This window comes from Larus michahellis, chromosome 1 (genome assembly GCF_964199755.1).
Source record: "Larus michahellis chromosome 1, bLarMic1.1, whole genome shotgun sequence".
In the NCBI taxonomy this organism is placed as follows: Eukaryota; Metazoa; Chordata; class Aves; order Charadriiformes; family Laridae; genus Larus; species Larus michahellis.
In genome coordinates, this window is record NC_133896.1 from 97601225 (window position 1) to 97621757 (window position 20533).

At 46.4% G+C, this 20533-nt stretch overlaps 2 protein-coding genes across 7 annotated transcripts in view; one reads left to right on the top strand and one right to left on the bottom strand.

Annotated features, from left to right (window-relative positions):
- Nucleotides 1-9939, top strand: part of CFAP44 (cilia and flagella associated protein 44) — a 47475-nt gene extending 37536 nt beyond the window's left edge. The window contains exons 27-35 of the mRNA XM_074572827.1: nucleotides 1002-1205; nucleotides 1626-1821; nucleotides 3050-3160; nucleotides 4649-4779; nucleotides 5923-6039; nucleotides 6928-7129; nucleotides 7844-8004; nucleotides 8790-8924; nucleotides 9487-9939. Coding sequence (XP_074428928.1) covers nucleotides 1002-1205; nucleotides 1626-1821; nucleotides 3050-3160; nucleotides 4649-4779; nucleotides 5923-6039; nucleotides 6928-7129; nucleotides 7844-8004; nucleotides 8790-8924; nucleotides 9487-9765 — 1536 coding nt within the window. The 3' untranslated portion in view covers nucleotides 9766-9939. The remainder of the gene's footprint in view (nucleotides 1-1001; nucleotides 1206-1625; nucleotides 1822-3049; nucleotides 3161-4648; nucleotides 4780-5922; nucleotides 6040-6927; nucleotides 7130-7843; nucleotides 8005-8789; nucleotides 8925-9486) is intronic.
- Nucleotides 9940-11247: 1308 nt separating this feature from the next.
- Nucleotides 11248-20533, bottom strand: part of BOC (BOC cell adhesion associated, oncogene regulated) — a 58693-nt gene continuing 49407 nt past the window's right edge. For 5 of the 6 annotated variants that reach the window (XM_074594764.1, XM_074594749.1, XM_074594755.1 and 2 more), the window contains 10 exons: nucleotides 20281-20391; nucleotides 18953-19159; nucleotides 17957-18138; nucleotides 16714-16819; nucleotides 16394-16516; nucleotides 14712-14933; nucleotides 14058-14284; nucleotides 13393-13472; nucleotides 12552-12745; nucleotides 11248-11956 (listed from right to left, as the gene is read on the bottom strand). In XM_074594764.1, coding sequence (XP_074450865.1) covers nucleotides 11772-11956; nucleotides 12552-12745; nucleotides 13393-13472; nucleotides 14058-14284; nucleotides 14712-14933; nucleotides 16394-16516; nucleotides 16714-16819; nucleotides 17957-18138; nucleotides 18953-19159; nucleotides 20281-20391 — 1637 coding nt within the window. In that variant the 3' untranslated portion in view covers nucleotides 11248-11771. The remainder of the gene's footprint in view (nucleotides 11957-12551; nucleotides 12746-13392; nucleotides 13473-14057; nucleotides 14285-14711; nucleotides 14934-16393; nucleotides 16517-16713; nucleotides 16820-17956; nucleotides 18139-18952; nucleotides 19160-20280; nucleotides 20392-20533) is intronic. The other variant, XM_074594773.1, reaches the window with a different exon arrangement.

Below are 20533 nucleotides of genomic sequence, written 5' to 3' on the forward strand. Positions count from 1 at the left end.
GGTTGACATGCCTGAGGGATGGGATGCCATCCAGAGGGACCTGGACAGGCTGGAGAAGTGGGCCTGTGTGAACATCATGAGGTTCAACAAGGCCAAGTACAGGGTCCTGCACTTGGGTCGGGGCAATCCCCAGCATCAACACAGGCTGGGGGATGAAGGGATTGAGAGCAGCCCTGACAAAAAGGACCTGGGGGTACTGGTGGATGAAAAGCTGGACATGAGCTGCTAATGTGCACTAGCAGCCCAGAAGGCCAACAGTATCCTGGGCTGTATCAAAAGAAGCATGGCTAGCAGGTCGAGGGAGGTGATTCTGCCCCTCTACTCTGCTCTCGTGAGAGCCCACCTGAAGTACTGCGTCCAGCTCTGGGGCCACCAACATAAGAAAGATGTGGACAGGTTGCAGCCTTCAATACATAAAGGGGGCTTATAAGAAAGGTAGGGACAGACTTTTTAGCAGGACCTGTTGTGATAGGACAAGGAGTAATGGTTTTAAACTAAACCAGGGTAGATTTAGACTAGATATAAGGAAGATATTTTTTACGCTGAGTGTGGTGAAACACTGAACCAGGTTGCCCAGAGAGGTGGTAGATGCCCCATCACTGGAAAAATTCAAGGTCAGGCTGCACTGGGCTTTGAGCAACCTCATCTGGTTAAAGATGTCCCTGCCAATGGCAGGAGGGTCAGACTAGATGGTCTTTGAAGGTCCCTTCCAACGCAAACTATTCTATGATTCTATAAAATATGTCAGGGATGGACTGGGATGCAGTGAAACGTTCCTTTGAAGACCTGGTGATTCTTTTACTATTGCTCTGAGAACAAAGACACACTTGGGGTTAACTTTGTCTTTCTAAGTGCTTCAGTAATTCATGGTAAATAACATGGGTGAGTTGTTGATTTGGCAGAGAGAATTTTTCCCTTCTGCTCCTTTCTCTAGCTTCACATGTTCAGCTCCACTCCTAATGCTTTCCTTGTTCCTCATTTGACTCTCTCATACACTCCAGATCAACACACTGGTGATCAACTTTGATGCTGAACTTCGCTTTCTGCGGCACAAGAAACTGAAGCTGGATGTGCAGATGAAAAGTGCTGACCTGCGCTACATCACATGGTATGAAGAGCTGCTTATCCTGAAGAACCTCGAGAAGCATGAGAACCTTCTCCAGGAGCGTGTTAACACCCTCATCAATGAGCAGGAGGCCATGCAAGTAAGCAGGCCATGTGTCTGGATTTAAGAGTACCACTAATGCATGGCTTGAAACAAAAGCAAGTCATAAAGTAAATGGTGGCATCTTTTTTGCTTCATTTTAGCATTGATCCAGTGTCTAGTGCTAAATTTTGACAAACAAGAAACTCTTGATGATCAGCCTAGGATGGTCGCTTTTAACTTCCAATAGTTAATCTTTTTGTAATCATAGAAGTTGTATTTTAATAGGTAGTTCAGGATGTAGAATAAGCGACAAATCATATACTTAAATTTATGAACATACTTATAGGTTTTACTTGCTTGAAGCATGGGTTTAAAGAGAGAAAGATAAGTTCTGCATTTCCAGATCTTCACAGGTACATCCTATTTATGCACACATGGCTTGTACCTTTTAACTGAAGTAGTATTTTTGTTTGTTTAGTCAAAATTGAACAGCTGCCTTGCACAGATGGAGGATAGAAAGTGTGAGATTGTAAAGCTTGAGGAATGTGAGAATGCTCTTTGCGCCAACTTCCAAGCATCCCTTGGAGAAGGCAATGAGTTTGCCCATTTTCTGACCAAGGTTCTGAAGAAGAAAATCAAGTGCATGGAAAAAAAAGAAGTCAAAAGAGAAGCAGGTTGGAGATACCGTTCTTTTTGTCTTATGGATTTGTTACACATACTTCTGTGTGGTCAACTAAATGTCTCTCAGTCTAGCTGGAGCCCTGGTTACATGCAACACTGAACTCAGTTCAAAAAGCCACAGATCAGCCCTACACAGATTTGTTTATATAACGACCCATGTTCTGTGACAGCCATCTTGAATGATTACAATGATGTAATTCAGTCTCTAACATGGCTACATTTGGTCTGATGACAGCTCCTGCAATTTACTTCCTGTCAGTCAATATATGAGTATGGAGAAGAGGCAACGCTTTAAATAGATACTTCCTATGCTGTATCAGTGGGAGCTGTGGATGAGTGATTAGTCTGCCACATTCGTGACATTCTCCTTTAATCTGTCCATTGACTAATGAGAGATCATAGACCTAATCCGCAATCATCTATTTGTCTAAACATATTATGAAAGGATTTCACTTATCTTAGTGACTTGGTTTTAAACTGTTACGGCTAGGCAGCCTTACTGAGATAAAATACTTGTGTGCTCTCTCTGACTTGGCAGAGAACAGCAGTGATGCGTTTGTAACAGTTTTGTGCCTCCGTATTTTGCTTGGTTGAATAATCTCTGTAGTAGAACGGTAAACTCATGAAATTTAAAATCCTAGCACATAGGATTTAGTGGGAACATTATTGAAAGAAGCCCCAAAAATGTGCCTGGGTCTGTGCACTGCTAGGTGATCTCTTTTCTCTCCTTTTTTTCTCTCCTTTTTTTCTCTCCTTTTTTTCTCTCCTTTTTTTCTCTCCTTTTTTTCTCTCCTTTTTTTCTCTCCTTTTTTTCTCTCCTTTTTTTCTCTCCTTTTTTTCTCTCCTTTTTTCCTCTCCTTTTTTCCTCTCCTTTTTTCCTCTCCTTTTTTCCTCTCCTTTTTTCCTCTCCTTTTTTCCTCTCCTTTTTTCCTCTCCTTTTTTCCTCTCCTTTTTTCCTCTCCTTTTTTCCTCTCCTTTTTTCCTCTCCTTTTTTCCTCTCCTTTTTTCCTCTCCTTTTTTCCTCTCCTTTTTTCCTCTCCTTTTTTCTTTTGGTGAAATTATCAGATATAATACAGTAGGCACAAGGTGCCTGGATTCACATATTACCAGGATGATCTTTCATGGATTATTGGGATTGTGTTCACCAGCACATTGGCATAATGCAGAGCTAGTGAGTCTGCTGGTGTTCTTCAAGCCAGCAGTACTGTCCTTTTCTTCCAGATGAAGAAGATGAGCATGAAGAGGAGAATGATGAAGAGTCCAGCTTGGGGATTGATGAAGAAAATTCTGGATCTGATGATGAAGTCTTTGATGACACTGTTTGCCCAAAGAGTACCTAAGCCATCATTTCCTTGGGTTGACCAATTGTTTAGCTTTAGGGGCAATATTGGGTGTTTAAAAAGAAACCACTGAATTTTTCATTAGTCACTGCATGTTAGTGGCATTAAGGGCCAGATGTGTGTACCCCTCCTGAGTGCAGCATTTCTCTCCAGGAAATCTCAGTGAAAATAATGAAACCACTGGTAGTATAGGGTACCCTAATTAAGAAGTTTGGAAACATAAAACTTAGCAAAGCACTAAGAATTAATTATTTTGTGTAAAGACCCATTCACCATTTCACAGCCGTTTTCTGGAGAGAAAAGGCTCCTCTCAGGAGTGGAGCTGGAGCGAGGCCGTAGCTGCTCTCTGTAAACTTGCTGCCTGGCCTAGCTGCATCCCTGTCCAGGGAAGTTCTGCGGGGACCCTACCATGCTGTTAAATTAAGCTCTTTGTTACCACCTCGTGGATTTATGCGGCAATTGTCTGTTGCTAGGCTGCTCTCTTACGGGTAGCTGTAAAGTTACGAGCTTTACTTCGCAAAATCCGCTTCATTCATTCATTCATTCAACAAAGGCAAGCATTCCCCTCGCCCCCCTCAGCTTTTCTTTTGCACGAGTTTAACTAGTTTAGGGTGTTGTTATTTTTAAAAAAAAAAAATCTTTGAGTGATATGTCAATGACCATGTAGCAACATTGCTTTATTTTCGATTAGACCTTACCAACAAATTACCTTATCATATTTTTTATATTCGATTTTAATGCCATTTCCACAAATTGAATTTTTGATTAACTCCTCATTCATCTCCTTTTTCAATGAAATGGGAAGAAATGAAGGTTTTTACTTTTTATTAAAAAGGTCCAAATTACTAATTTCATAGGGAAATTACATGTTGCATTACCCTCTTCATATTTGTCTCTTTATGTGCCATGTGCTTTGCCTTTATTGGATTCTTTTTTTATTATACCCGCTGATTTGGGCATAATTATGCACTTGATTAGTATGACTGGAGTCACTGTGCTAGATAAAAATTCACAGCTCTTCCTTACCATGAAACAGGTCCTGTGAGCCACAGCTTTGTTTAAAAAGAGAGCTATAAATGATCCCTACAGAAAATTCATCACTTACAGTGAAGGGTGCTATGGATAAACAACTACATGTTCACATAATTGAAGATTATACTGTAACCTGTATTAATTACTGGGACTGCGTTACTTAGAAAAGCTAACTTTTGAGCACTTGGCTTTGATGCATTTAGTCTTACTTCTGGAAACAAATTCTCTTGACTGAATGTAAAGAAAACGATCCATCCAAGACATTCACCCCCTCATGGAGGAGCGTGGCCCATGTGGTTTAAGTTTGAGAAAGCTGTAGAGAACCAAGAGCATGGTCTTATTATGGGGAACGCTGGGCAGTGTGCACAGCAGGAGAAGCTACTAGCTCAAGCCTGTAACTACAGTACAGTCATAATGAAACTAAGCTATTCTTTGACTCTTTCCTTAGACTGCAATGAGGCACTCTTCCAAAACACCATCCAGCTCCGGCAGAAGCGGTTAGACATTGAGAAAGCTTTAACAGAGGAGAAGAAACTTGCTGCTAACCTCAGAAAGAAATATAACACCTTGGCCAAAAAGGTATTGAAGTGTTTTCTTCTCAGCAAGCATCGTGTGGCTCCGTTACAGTGAAAATGTTGCGCTAGTGATTTTGACTAAGATTTAAAACCAAAATCCTAGGCCTTTGAGAGGCCTCAGTTTGGGTAGAGATATCTGTGGTAGCACAGAGACAGGAGGCAGCTCACCATGGGTCACCTGTCCTCCTGGAAAGGCTAAATCCAAGTGGTCCAACCTTAGCTGCTATGAGGCTGGATCCAGGTTTTAGGTCCAGTTCCTTCCCAGCTGTCTAACCGTCATGCAGCAGCAGAAATGGGATTCTCTGGTTCAGCTGAAACACCTGGTGTAGTCTGGCCTATCCTCCATGCACGTGTACAGGGATGGAGAGATTAAAGAACACTTATCCTAACACAAATGCAGGTTAAAATAAATGCATAAAAATGCTATTCTTCCATCTCTTTCTTTTGCTTTTAGTTATTTCATTTTGCTCTTTGTCGTAGGAATCACTGAATAATCTCTCTTGGTGCAAGTTTTCCTTTTAGATTTTTTGAGCTCCTGCATTCGTCAAGACATTTGATTTATATTAATTCAAAAGTATCTTAATTTGAAGGGTTATCCGGGATAGAGTTCTGCCAAAATAACATTACGCAAGTCTTGCTTTTATTGTGTCTCAAAAATGTTCCATCAAATATGCTTAACTTACAGCATTTTTTGTTTAGTTTTTAAAGGCTTTCCTAAGTGCCAGCTGCCACATGTTCACCCTGGGGTCTGACATTTGAGTCTGAATTGTTTCTTTCTCATGCAGAACCAATAAGCATTTCCAGGCAAAACACAATAAAAAATATCTTGCTGGCTCGGTAGATCTAGAAGTGTTTTAGACACTAAACAAAGCAGCTGGCTCTTGGTACATACAGGGCTTCTCTACTGAGGAGACATTTATGAGTGTACGTGTGTACGGAGGTATTCAGGGTAGAATCTTGCTTGAATATGTAGATGATCCTTGTGTTTGCCTATGAAACTCATCTATCATAGCATGCAAAAAAAAAAAGCACACTTTTTTTCTATATTTCTTTCCCTTTGGATCAGGAACTCTAACATAGAACCTTGCTGCCTTATGTATTTGAGTAGTACTGGATTTTTCTTTGTCCACAATTTGTCCTTCTGCAGGCAAAAGTAGTGGAAATCAGCCTGAACACCGCAGAGAGGGAACTGGAGACCTTTCAGTGGGAAAAGCAGCAGAAATTCAATGAGCTATATGTAGTTGTGCCTTTGAAACTCCACCAGGTAATTCAAGATGTTGTACATCTGCAGGTGCAGAATGGCCTACGTACAGCTAAACAATGGTGTTACTGTTCTTTGGGGCCCTTAGTTCATGATTCACTGTACTCTCCTGGGAGTGAAGTGCCGTTAATTGAACTTCATGCTGCTATTTTTTTTACTTCTCCTGTACTGACAGAAAACTTAAGGACAGGCAGGTTAGGTCATTGCTGAAACGTGCGTAGCCTAAAAGTGCTTTATACATTTGGCATGGGATTTTCCTTCAGGTCCATACCTACTGATATTCTCCTGGAAAAAAAAAATCCCCAAAAAACAAACCAAAAAAGCCCCCAAACTATTGAAACTAATGGGAGTTTTGCTCAATTCAATAATGCTGGATTGAATGCACTGTATTCATCTACACAGCTGTTAGCACAGGGATGATAAGTAGAAAATTAGGAGGAAAACTCAAGACAATACTGTTATTTCCTCTGGGAAAATTGTCCTCAGAGAGAGAAGATAGGCCTCTGTCCGTTCCGGCTTACATACTTCTGAGTCAAGCTCTGCTCTCTCCATTTGTTCTGTCTCCCTTTGTTAAAAGGTTGGTAAGAAAGGTGGAAGAGTCTAAGGCCTGACTATGCAATCCTGCAGCTGCCAGATCATTCAAAAGTGCGGTTGACAGGGAGACCCTTACTCCCTCGTTGTTCCCAGGTGCCATAGAATAGTAGACAGCTTTGTGTGTAGGCAGTCATCACAGCTCTAAGTAGTCTTTGGGCTTTGCTGAGTGGTAGTGATTCCCTGGCACTTACTATTACCTCACTCATTAGTTCTCTAACGCTACACATTTGTTATCCAGAGAGATCACCAGCACTCTTAATAAGTAAAGTCAGCCTTGCTTGTGGCTGTTTCTTGTAGGTGAAGTACTTGGTTAATGGGGAGATGCCCAGTGACTTCTCCCAGGCTTTGGTATTTACCAACCAGGCCTTAGAGTATCTGCAGAAGAGAATTGTGGACCTACGTAATGAAAAGATAATGCAAAGAGAGATCTATAAGAAGGCCCAGGAGCAACATAAACGGCTTGTCCAAGACAAAAAGGAGATGGAGATAGAGATTCGACGTGAGTAACAGAGGGTCTGAACAACACAGCGTACTGATGCTCAGCCTGTCCCACTCACTGGGTGTGGGTAGCTCACCAGATGTCTGTCTTTACAGTCACACAGATGTCATGGCTGGTTACAGCAGAAAATAAAACAGAGCAGATCAAGTGGACTGTTTTGATGAAGTACTGGTAGTTCTCCAGCGCTGCAGAGTCATTAATTAGGCTGTGTGAAATAATTTGGGACCTTAGTATAAGGAGAGTTGACTGAGATGAGACACTGGAAGTCAGGACACACGAGTGCTATTTCTGGCTGTAAACCAGAACTTCTAGGAAAAAAGTACTTTCCCTGAAGCTACATAAACTTTTTTGGCAATTTCCTCCTCTGTGTAACATAAGAAGAATGAACAAGCCCTGTTTGAAACATTTACTTTCCCAAGGACCAAACCCAAAGATGCGTCTAGCACCACCAAACCTGTGGAGGCCCTATGTAGCCTTCGGTGTGGGAACAGCTTACTAAAACTGGATTAGAGTGTGGCTTAATGACCACATGGACATGGTCGTGGGCAAGGGCAAAAGGCAATACTCAGTTGTGAGATCCATGTAGTTTTGTGTGAATTATTGACTACAGAGCAAATACCAAATAGCTCAGACAAAAAGCTTGGGGGTAAGGCAGAAATTCTTATTAAGCAATGAAAGACACTGCTGCCATTTGTGCCATGTCCCTTCTGTTAGGACTGGAAGAGAAGTGCAATCATCTGATGATGAAGAAGTTTGGCCGGCTGGTTGATTTTGAAGCAGTTCAAGCACGCTCTGTTAACATATGCGTGGAAGAGTTGAAAGTGCAAATAATGGAGAAAGAATATGAGCACTCCCAGGAGCTCAAAGAGTGGGAGGTAAGGAGCAAGAAATGGAGGAAGACTTATACGACTTCTATGTTATGATGATCTGTACGGCTTCGTTCCCCTGGGGCTGAATAGTTACACTAAAATCTTTTGTGAACATGTTCATGTTTGTTTCTTTTCTTTTGTCATTAATAGACCTTGATGTCTAACTCCCATTTCCCATCATCATTCCTACCTCTGCTCCAGTTGCTGACACACATCCTATTTTGTCATGGAGGTAGCTGATGATCTTTTTGTTTTACTTCCCTCAAATGCATCCTTCTGCTTCAGTCCCTACGCGAAGTTCTTCCTGAGTGCTTTCCTTTGGTTTTCAGCTGGCATTTGGCACCTACTGCCTCCTCCCTCCACCTTTGGTGACAAACTATTTGAGTAGAGGGCAGCCCTGGCTCACGCCTGGGATGCTAGTCTGTGCAGTCTGAAAAGTTCGTGTCTCTATCTGGAGGGGCCCAAGGCTCAGCTGCTGTGGTGCAAGCAGGCAACGTGCTTATTCTGCCCTTACAGAAGGGCACATACAGAAGTACTACGTTCCTAATGGCTTTCTCTTTCCCACACTTTTGCCTAACTGCTTTACCTCCTTAGGCATTTGCAATATTGAAAAAAAGAAAAACACGACGACACCAGGTTGCACTAAAGGTAGTGTGGGATCAGGTGGTGAATGCAGGATCAGTCTGTTGTTTTCGTCTCTTGTGTGACACTTATGTTGTGCCTACCACTTCTTCTCCACTTTACACTTTTTGTCCTCTCTCATCCCAGCTCAACCTTTTATATCTTTCTAGGAAAGAATCTTAGACCTGCGGCAGAAGCTAATGAAGGTGACAAAGGAAAACACCAGCAAGCTGCAGCAGCTGAACCAGTTTTGCCTTGAAAAGCAGCAACTTGAAACTAAGCTGGCTTCGCTAAAGAATGATCTGGTAAGCCTTTTAGCTGCTGTACCACGTGCAGGTTTGGGACTGCAGAAAGGAGTAAGGGACCACCTGGCCCTTATCAGCTTTCTGGGCTCGCATCCTGCTCCGCAGTCAGCAGTTTGGGCTAATATTGCTTAGCAGCACAGGCTGAATGGCTGCTCCAGGTCTTGTAGAAAGGCAGATGAATGAGCTGATCCTGAAGTAGGCCATACCTTAGCTTCTCTTTAATTTCTTACTTAGCTGCTTTCTACTATTGAAACAAACTCATCTTAATTCTAATTAAAACATGCCTTGCAGCAAGTCAAAATTATTCCTTTGTTACATGGAAGCAGCGAAATGAATTAAAGTATTTCCTTTGCCCTGTATTAGGGAATAAGACAGCCACCTGCAACAGTCTGAGTCTAAGTTTGTGGTCCCTCCCTCTGACTTCCAAGTAGTTCTGACTGAGGAATGCAGAAGTCGTGAGGCTGTCCTGCCCCTTAGAAAGCTTCACTTTCCTGCTTGAAATAAATTTCCACCGTTCATTCTCCCATGTTTTATAGGAGCTATTTTTTTTCTCTCCTTATAGGGAGCAGACTTTCAGGGCCCCCGAACTACTGACATCAAAGAGAAGGCCAGGCTGGAGTCACGGCTCAAGCATATGGCTCATGACACAGCTCTCCTAAGAGAAGAAATCAATCTTCTAAGCAGAAAAGATGGGTGCTTAAGAGAAGAACTCGCTCTCCTTAGAAGAAAAGATGAGTGCCTCTTTCTTCAACCTCCATCACCACAGGACTCTGAAACACCAACTGAATCATTCCCTGTTCTTACACCAAAAGCGGTAACTAACAGTCTAAGTCTCCCTTAAAAATGGATACGGTTAACTGTGGCAGTAGTTGTACCTGGAAGCGTGAAATTAATTGCTTTGGCTATACAGGGTTTTAGATGTAAAAGGTTATATTTGCTTTCCCTATCAAAATATGACTGTAGTGACAGATACGGAATTAAAAAGTACAAATACAACTAGTAAATGCTATTATCGATCCATTGCCCTGTGTGCATGTGTATGTGCATATGTGTATGTCTGTTCTTCAAACAAGTGGCTGTTGAAGTCTGGATACGAGTTCACGTGGGCAAATACAGCTTTGGTCCTTGTGGTCTCAAAAACGGTAAAAGAGGTCTGCCGTAAGGGTGTGTTTTGTTATTTATTGAAGATCCTAGCAGCAACGGCTCTTCTGTGGTAACTGAGCTAGTTAGAGTCAAGGGAAGCACCATCTGGAGAAAGCAAAGGGAATTTTGTCCTCAGCGCCTACAGCGCTCAGATGGGTATGGAGCCAATCAAGTATTTTCCCGCTTGCCTCTGCTCTGTAGCAGTGGAAAACTGCGCTGCAGTGCAGTTGGTATTTACATTTACATGCAGTTTGGTATTACGTGCTATTTACCTGGCAGGAGGAGGGTATGGCAAATGCAAAGTCAGCCTGTAATTCCACTGCCTTGCACCTGCCTGACCAGAGTGAGAGAGCCCAGGCTCCGTATGATTTCAGGTTTTACCCTTTTTTGCCTCTGGTATTCGGTATGGTGGCAGCACACAATCATTTACAGCACTTACCCTGGCTTACTGTGAAAACTTCCTTCATCCCCAAAGCGGAGGGGTTGTGTTGCACTGTTCTTCCAGTGCAAAAAGGGTACATGGGGAAGTTTGGGGTTTGTTGCTAATTTTTAACTACACAGATTGAACAACATGCAGCCGTACTTGCTGTTCCTCCCCACTCCCTGCCTTTTGCCACTGGTCTTTGCTCCTCTGTCTGGTGTACACTCAGACAGGATCCAACCAGATCCCAGTCAGGAACAAGACCTGGTGCAAGAACATTGATTCAGCACAACTGAATGAACGGTACACGTGCAGCCTGCCTTTACAGCGTGTCCCTATGAAGGTGCTCAGCATCTCCTGCTTTATTAAGGGAAAAAAACCTCACCCTTAACCACAGGCCTGGATGCTGAAAAAAACCACAGGATGTGGGGTGGGGGATAAGGAAAAAAAATTTGCAGCGATTTGGGTGTCCATCTGCCTCCCCCCACCATCACCAAACTCATGCAGCTGTCCTGGGAGATAAATGAAAATTTTCTCTAGCTGTGCTCCTCACCAGAAGTTTTATCTCACTTAAGTGGCACAGGTAGCGGCTGTCCCTCTTCTCCTGAGCTCAGCATTAAGCAGATTCATGTTGGTGGCTTTTTGGAAAACTAGAACTGCAGGAAAATGTCACATTCTCCCAGGTGTCCTGCTTGCTGTATGTCTGCAAGTAAAAAAAGAGTAGGTTCATTCTGTGGGAGGATTTAGCATACAGCCAGCCACAGAAAAGACTAAAGCCTTTATTTTAGATGTTAAAGCGTGGGTTTGTCTTTACAGATACGCGGCTGCAGATGGCGTGTATGTGAAGAGTTGTTTAAGTTGATTAGGCAGAGTGCATAACTCCAGTCCATTCACAGGAGTGTGTTCCTGGGACAAACCTTCCTGGGGGGGAGAGGAAAGGACCTTTTCGACAGCGTTATCTTTCGTGAAGCCCTCACTGCAAGAGGGTGCTAGATTTTGGTGGTGGCAGCTCTGTTTGCACCCATGTCCTGCGACGTCTCTTGTGCTGCTCGTTCAATCTTGTGCTCTGATGAACAGCCCAGTATCACGGATAGCTGCTGCCTTCTTTCTTGGGCCCTCCTGTGACCTTGCTGAGGATGCCTTCTGTCTCCATAGCATTATAAAAGGCACATATACATCTATATACAAGTGCATAAATATATAAATAGGGGTGTTATACAAAAATAAATACCCATTCTCTTTTTCTCTTTAGAATAAGTCTTTTGCAAAAGGCAGCTTGGTCCCTAGCTGGTGGGAGAATGAGTCTCTAAGGGTCTCAGCGGTGGCGGGCTGCTGTTCAGATGTCTTGGTAGGTCCTGACCCAAAGATGTGATCACTGGATTCTGGGGATGGAGATCTCCTCTGGACCGGCAGCAATCTAGTCTTTCTACCTCTTCAACTGGCACTAGGCCTAGGCAGCAAGGGCTTCCTGAAAGGGAAAGGAGCAAGAAACAATTACAATGGATACAGAAATGAGAGACACTGTGGTAGCTTTCTAGTCAATAGTCCACTTTATGAGGATAGGTACTCTGATCAAACAGGAATGTCTGCATTCTGAAAGTCCTGGCTACACGGGAGTTTCATCCTAATGCTTGCACACAACAAGTCTGATCCACACTACAGGGGTGGATCAATGGATGAGGTCCTAGGGAGATGGATTCACATAGTTTTTCAGGGACCTTGTTGTTTTACTAGCAGTCTGGAAAATGCAAAATTTAGAAGGACTAAAAAAAGGACAGTGTCTCTGCAACTGGAGGTGGGCATGTGCCCTTCCGGCAGCATACAGCTCAAGCTTTTGGAGGAATAAGAAATGTGTCCTCTAAAACTGACTGAGGCAATTTACAGCCACCAGCTGGCTAGTATGGCCTTTCCATGCTGCTGTTCTATGCAGCATTAAAACTGTCCTTGGGCCGCAGAAGCAAGCATGAACAGAGCCATCAGAAAGGCTCTACAGTGACGTTTCCCTTCAAGATCAGCCTAAAATGATGCAATGAAGCAAGCACGGAGTTTTCCAGACCACTGACCTTGGTGGAACAGGGGATCCCGTCGAGCATCCAGGCCAGCGCCTCCCACTTTGCTGCCCATCACTGGATGATGGAGGCCAACATAGTGCTCTTGAATGTGAGGACAGTCATCTTGTGGCTGAAGAAGCTGGTGAGTGGAGTCATCTGGGAGACTGTAGAGGAAAGAGCTGTCTTCTGTTCTTGAGTTGGGCAATCTGGGGAGGCAGACAAAGAGGTTTAGCACTATTCATAGATCTTTCCTCTTTGAAAGATATGATCTATGTAACATCTCAGCCAGCTGCACCAATGCAATGACATAGAGCATTCCTAAATGAGGGGAAGAGCAGAAATTATGATGTACTGGCAGGATGGGAATGAGGTGATGGGACCTGGTATCCACGATTCAGAAATCTAGTGAGTGCCACAGGAGCTGGGAGGAGTGGTGCCCCCCGAGGAACCATGGGAATAACGACTTGACGTCTGAACAGTAGAGACACAAAGCACCTGCAATTGGACCCTGGTCAGATTCTGGGGCAGCTGTTTATCAGCATCTAGTCATAGATGTTAGCGTCTCTCATCCTTACTTTTCAGCCTCCCACTTAGGAGCAGGGGGAGGAAAAGGGGCCAAGGGGAGGTAGGTCTTGGCCACCTCTACAATTAAATTATCCCTCCCTCAAACCATAAGAGACACAAGCTGTACAAAGACAATTTAGACCAAGAAGGGGTAGTGATGGAGCATGTATTTGTTTCCCAAGCAAACTGGGACAGATGGGAGCATGCTGAGGGCAAGCTTTTGTGAGCATGTAGTCTTGTGGGCCCCACCATGTTGTTCCACCCTCCCCCTCCATAAGCCAGGGCTAACCTGGAGGGCTGGTAGTCTTGCTGGGCAGTCCCGTTTTGCAGCACTCTCGCCTGGAGCAAGGCGTTGGTCTCCTCGTGTGACTGGAAGGAGAGAGAAGGATTCTCAGCAGACCAACACCATAAAGCAGCATTAGAGGTGGGTGCTGATCTGGGAGCCAGAGCCATGGGGCAGACGTGAAGCTCTTATGACAGAAGGCAGAGAAAGCTGAAACTTTTGCTACAAAGGACAGAGTAGAACTGAGCACTGAAAAGCTCACTTCACGCCTACTGCTGAATCACTGGGGGTGATAACCAATTTTCAGCTGTGGCACTGCCTTGGCCTGTGTTACTATTTACACACAGAGTGCTCAACCGCGTCGGCCCCTCTGAGCTTTGCTCAGGAGAAAGAGGAACCTTTCCCATAAGAGTAGCCTTTGCTCACTGCCTCCTCTATGCTTAGAGCCACCACCCCAAGAAACCACCTCTTTACCCAGTGTTTTGGAGACCTTTCCGTTCTTCCCTTGTTTCAGACCCCACTGCAAAGGGGAGATCTCGTTTAAGAAGGAGCCAGTCTTGCCACTTCTACATGCTGCAAAGGGTGACAGCCATGTCTGGAGAAGCCCTCTCACTTCAACCACGGCCTCCAGCTCATGCCAAACTAACTGTCAACCGCAAGTGTGGACATACCTGTGGCACTTCATCTGGACTGTAATCTCGAGGCTTGGCGCTTGCATAGCCCACTCCTGCAGAGGGGCAGATGCCATTCAGATGGGCCCCATTAGCGTAGGGCTGCCCATTAACATAGGGATGTCCATTGGCACGAGGAGCAGAGATGCCCCTCAGAGGCACCATGGTGTACTGGCAGGATGATACCAGCAGCCCAGCTCCTGGGAAGCCCATGTCGATGGTTTGCTCTGCAGATGGAAGAAAAAGGAAGTCTGAGGCCAAAAGCAGAGGCAAAGCTGAGCTTCTTGAAGTGAGCTGCCAGCAGGGATAGTGTTAGGCTGTTCTATCAGGCAGCTATTTTGGCACTCAAAGCAGTCGTGGAAAGAGATGGTGGAAAGGGGCTCTATATGTAGGCAAACAGAATGCCCCCTTCCTCCTGTTCTAGTCCTGTAGTTCCCTCTCAACAAGATAAGCAGGACAAGGGACAAACTGTGGCCTTTGTCTTTATGGGGTTCCACAGGACATTTGGGACTTGCCCTCTGCCCACCCTCTCCCTACTTCCGAGAACATGCCACCCTCACATTTTGGGTGTTTGACCCAACTACACCCAGAGTCAGATCTAATCCACAGGGCAGAGCACATCTTGTAAATCAGCCCTCAAGAAAGAACCCTTACTCTGCTTGGACCAGGCCCTCCACAGGCAAAAGGGGATGAAAGCCACGATGAGGAGTACGATAGAGCCCAGCACAACGCCTACAATCAAGTATGGCAAGTCGCTGGAACGGGCCACCATGGCTCCTGTCCCCAGGCCACTGTGCCCACCACTGAGTGGGGGATGCTGCTGGGGGGCCACTGTGGAGGGTGGAAGACGACCTGGCAGACCAAGAGACTTCCGAGCTGCAAAGGAAAGCGAGAGAGAGAGAGAGAGCATTAGACACAGACATGGCAGAGGGAACAGCAGCCTGCTCCAGGGATGTCTATGCTGCTGTGGCGCGGATAGACTTCTACGGTGGCTTTAAAGAAATGCTCCTGCATGACAGAGGGTTTCCTAGGCTGAATATGCAATATTGCAGTACAGACAAGTCCTCTGTGCTTGGCTTATGGATTTACCAGGCTCTTGGGCTGCTAAAGCAAAAGCAAAAAGGAAAATAGCTTCTCCAAAGCACACACTTGGACTTAATGCTGTTCCTATCATGACAGCGCAGCTGCTTGGAAGACAACAAGGGACCTGCTTATAACCAAACACAGGAGTTCAGCGCAGCAAGGGAAAGTCAGCCCTTCTGGTTCCCATCACCATCTATGTGATACTTAGGGAAAAAAAAAAAGGTAACTGCTACTCTGAGGGAAATGGTCATGGACTCTGCACAAGAGCTCTGTGAGCACTGGTATAGTTCAACAAGGCCAAGGGCAAGGTCCTGCACTTGGGTCGGGACAATCCTCATTATCAACACAGGCTGGGGGATGAAGTGATAGAGCAGCCCTGCAGAAAGGACCTGGGGGTACTCGTGGATGAAAAGCTGGACATGAGCCAACAATGTGCGCTTGCAGCCCAGAAAGCCAATCGCATCCTGGGCTGCATCAAAAGAACCGTGGCCGGTGGATCCAGAGAGGTGATTCTCCCCCTCTACTCTGCTCTTGTCAGACCCCACCTGCAGTATTGCATCCAGCTCTGGAGCCCTCAGCACAAGAAGGACATGGACCTGTTGGAGTGGGTCCAGAGGAGGGCCACGAAGATGATCAAAGGGCTGGAGCACCTCTCCTATGAAGGCAGGCTGAGAGAGCTGGGGTTGTTCAGCCTGGAGAAGAGAAGGCTCTGGGGGGACCTTATAGCGGCCTTCCAGTACCTGAAGGGGACCCATAAGAAAGCCGGGGAGGGGCTGTTCGCAAGGGCATGTAGCAATAGGACGAGGGGCAATGGTTTTAAACTAGAGCAGGGTAGGTTTAGAGTAGACATTAGGAAGAAGTTCTTTACAAGGAGGGTGGTGAGACACTGGAACAGGTTGCCCAGAGAGGTGTTGGAGGCCCCATCCCTGGAGACATTCAAGGCCAGGCTGGATGAGGCTCTGAGCAACCTGATCTAGTTGAAGATGTCCCTGCTTACTGCAGGGGGGTTGGACTAGGTGACCTTTAAAGGTCCCTTCCAGCCCAACACATTCTATGATTCTATGGGTATATACTGATTAACAGCATCAACAAGCCTATGCCCCTCTGCTCCCCAGTGCTGCCTCCATGTCCTTGCCTGAGCTTGGATGACACACTGTCAGGCAGGGACGGTACCTGCCTTGCCGTGCTCGGACAGCTGCAGGTGGGGATAGCAGCAGGCTGCACTCCCAGAGGTGCCCTGTGAAGCTCGTTACCTTTGGTTTCACAGATCATCACGTTGCTGAACTCGCTTTCGCCACCCTCGTTGAAGCATTGCATCTTAATGTCATACGAGGTCTCTGGTTGCAGGTGGCTGATGGAGTGCCAGTACCGATCTCCTGAGGAGGGAACACACACACGGTGCCGTTAGCTTCCTTGGGGAACATGCAGCTGGCCCAGCTGTGCAGCAGTGCTAAGTAAAGCAGGCCGGGACAGCAGCAGCAGCAGCAGCAGCAGCTGCCTTTTGTGCTCCTTCTGGCCGTATGCTCTTCCAGAAGGAACCAGCAGCTGGGACCAGTCTCTCAATATCTCCTACCTTCCACCACGTCCTTCTTGTAGTCGCTGTCATTGTCACTGTCAGTGGGGCGGTAGTAGATGTAAAAACCGTGGATGGGAGTGTTGTTGTTGCTGGCTGGGATATACTGCAGAGAATGGGAGGGAGAGCAGAAATTAGCAGAGATGTCTGTGCTCCATATTGTACTAGGTGAGGAGCAGTGGGGATAAACGGGATGGGAAGGATAAATGGGAGGAAAACTGGGGGATGTTCCTTGTGTTGATACTGGTTTGCACAGTAAGGGCTTCCTTCCAAGAGCTCAGTGCTTTTTTATGCTCTCACACCTTGCTTCTCTCAGGTAACAGACAAAGCATGAGTCTGGTCCTGTCACCCCACACATCCAGCACTCTGTTCCCTCTCAGCAGCTGCAGCCAACGCTTCCGAGAAAAAATTCCTCAGCAACAGCGACTCAGCTGGGCAAGGACAGGCGCACCTTCACCTTGACACCAGTAGGCTTGTGGCTTCCAGACAAACTGCATCATGCCATGAACCCGTGACCACAGGAGTCTTGTGTTTCCGAAGACAGCTCTGTTGCTCCCCCACCCAGGGCAGTACTGTCCCAGCTCCATGTGTTCTTCCTGTCTTTCCCCCAGTATTTTATCAGCCACTGTTTGTGTTTAAATGGGCAGCAGTGTCCATCCTGCCCTTCAGCAATTTCTGTCTAGAAGCAGCTAGGAGAGAAGAGGGCAACGTGTCCCTCTGAATAAGCTCTAAGCTGTTGGAAACACTTGGTTCTGGGCTTGTGATCCAAAAGATCCTGCCCGCTCCTAAAAATCCTCTGGGGTGGACAGTGTAAATTATTATCAGCACTTAGGACTGCTACCCAGAAAGTGAGAGTGAAGGACATATCTGCTGAAGACTACTGGGACAGAAAGAGGTGCTAATGGATTCCAGGAATTTGGCCAGCAGAGCAAGCAGCCGCCCTGTGCGTTGTTGAACTGTGCTTGTTGAACAAAATGGTCAAGACCCTGAGGTTACCCGCTGAAATGCCTCCTGTTGGATGCTGGATTCAGATGAAAAGGGTTTCCCAGGCTCTCTGGCTTACCCCACTTCTATGTGCACCAAGCCCAATCCTCCTTTGCTGGAGGGAGCTATTGGATCCCAGACCCATTTGTGGTGGTGACAGGCTCCAGCGTGGTAACCTTGAAGATGTGTAAGCCAGGCAAGTAGCACCCACACATCTGCTTCCTGCACATTCAGGGATCTCCACCCCTACAAACCTTACCATCCACTTCAGCATGATGGTGGTCTCATTGATGGCATCTGTGAAGGTGATGTATGGCCCAGCCACAGGGCGCTCGTAGACTCGGTTGCTGTACCCAGACACCACGTATGGCCGAGATGCTGCACTGGGCTCGCTCTCTCCCAGGATGTTCAGTGCCCGGACACGGAATTTATAGGACATGCCTTGGGGGAAAAATGGGAAATAAAAAAGTTGCAGAGATGGGAGTCTTCCAAGACTTCTCCTGTCAGCATAGGCCTAACTGTGGAGAGGTGCTACATCTTCTCCTGAAGCAGAGAGCTTACAGAGAGGTTTTGATCAAAGTACAAACACTGAATGGCCAGATTTCAGCCATCTGCTAGATGGAGCCTGCTTTCATTTGCCTTCCCCAGTTCCTGTCTGGATGGTCTAGAGGTCAGGCGGCAGTCAGTGTGTGGGTGGATTCAGAGATGCCTGAAAGGATGTCCTGACCCAAACGCAGGTAAAGGCAGGCGTTATTCCTCTAGTATGTGGAAATTAAGTACACAAACATCAGTTAAAAGCTCAAAGCCTAAATAACTTTTACCCAAATGTTGTTTTAGTGGTCTTTAAATTGGGGTAGATATATTGCCCTTTTAAGCTGTCCAGCTCAGTAATTACATCTTTTCTCCTGAGAAGTGCAATGGGAATTGCGTGCCCATCTGTCTTGCCTGTGGCTAAGGAAAGTTCTGTCCTGTCTAGTAAATGGCAAAACCAAATGCCTTCAGTAACTATATCCTGTAATACAGAAAAGCATGCAAAAGCCTCCCTGAGGGAGGTCAAATCTATGCTGGTCTTTGCAGCTGGAGAAATTGGATCTGCAGCTTTTCCCCATGCCTCTAAGGCTGGAGCTGGGGAGGCTTTGTTTCGCTCGCACAGACCAGGGCTAAGCATGACGTGACAGATGGCCAACCATCCTACAGGGACTGCACAGCTTTCCTACAGACCCTCCAGGAAGCAGGGAGGAGAACACCTGCCTACCTTTCTCCAGGCCTGGGATTTCCACAGAGAGGCGAGAGGGAGGAATGTCACTGGTGGCCAGGACCCAGTCTCCCAATTTCTTCAATTTCTTATATTCCACACGGAAAGACTGGATGGGGAACCCGCCATTCCCACGGGGAATCCAGGTCACGTACACAGATGTCTCTGATGCCATGGAGATGGTTGGACGGTCCGGTGCCTCTGGAGCTGCAAGGAACACGGAAGAACATCAGGACATGAACCACATTCCTTCGTTAGAGTTAGCACCCCCAAATCCTCACTCCTTTCAGTTTGGGCCGTGCAGACATCTTTTACTCCTGCTTGCATCTTGCTCCTTTTCCACTCCCAGCTCAAGTAGGATAAGACAAGGTTTGAGGAGTGTACACCCATCATGGAAGGGAGAGCAGTGAGAGGTGGATGCAGGAATGGAAACAGAGCAAAAGGCCTGGCTGATGTGGAAGCAGCGAGCAGGGGGAGACTGACACTGGGGACAGATGAGTGTAGGAGACGAAAACAGGAGAGACTGGGAAGAACCAGCTGAGGAGGAAATAGGGAAAAGTTCTGAACTGTAGAAATGTAATTTGATAGGAAAACAATCAGAAAATGGGAGGGAAAGAGATTAACTGAGCTGTGGAGACGAAAGCAAAGGCAACACAAGAATGAGCATGGGAGACTGCAGGAGGGGACTTCACAGAAAGGACAAGGATTGAAGGAGAGCATTTCACAGAAAGGATAATGGCACTGGTGAATAATAGTAATGGCAGACACAAGGTGGGAAACAGTGAATTGGATTAACCAGGCACGAACTGATGTTTCTCCACTGCAGCAAAATACCCAAATGGAGCACCCTGCACCCCTAGAATGGGCACTAACTGCCCCTTGTCAGGGCTTGGCTGAGACAGGAGGATGCCAGGACCTGCAGGAACTTGGTTGCCCCTTCTCCCTCGCATTTCCCCAGCACCCACTGGTGCACAGCAGCTTGTTGGTCCTGTGCACCACACATTTGCAGACTCCACGGCAGGGCTTGAGGAACCCTCCATGTGAAACTCAGCAAGAAACAGAGTTTCTGACAAGTCCTTGCATTAATGGTGGGGACAGGCAGTGGGAACAGTCTGATTCTCCTAAGACTGACTGCCTGGCACGTGCAGTAGCAGGGGTGTCTGAGAAAGACCTCTCCTCATCAGGAGCTAGAGACCACCCATCCAGCTTTGGACAGTCTTGCTTTACTCAGTGGAGACTTCAACCCCAGCGTGGCCTGGCCGCTGTCACCCACAAGAGATCCAGCACCCCTCGCCCTCCCTCCTTGCCCAGTTCAGGGAGGGCCTTACGGGACAGACGGCTGTTGTCAGACGGGTTACTGCTCTGAGTGCTCGTGCCTGGGTCGTCCCTCTGGATTTGCTGCTCTTTGCTGGCAACAATCTCTGGTTTTGGGCGCCGGCCTGTGCAGAAGGGAGAGGTGGCGTTAGTGACACGAAGATGTGGCTCAGAGTTAATTTTTGCTGTCATGAGCAAAGAAAATATTCCCAGCCACACTGATGAGGTAAGTACTCTCTGGACTGAAATACCCTAGAGGTTCAAACC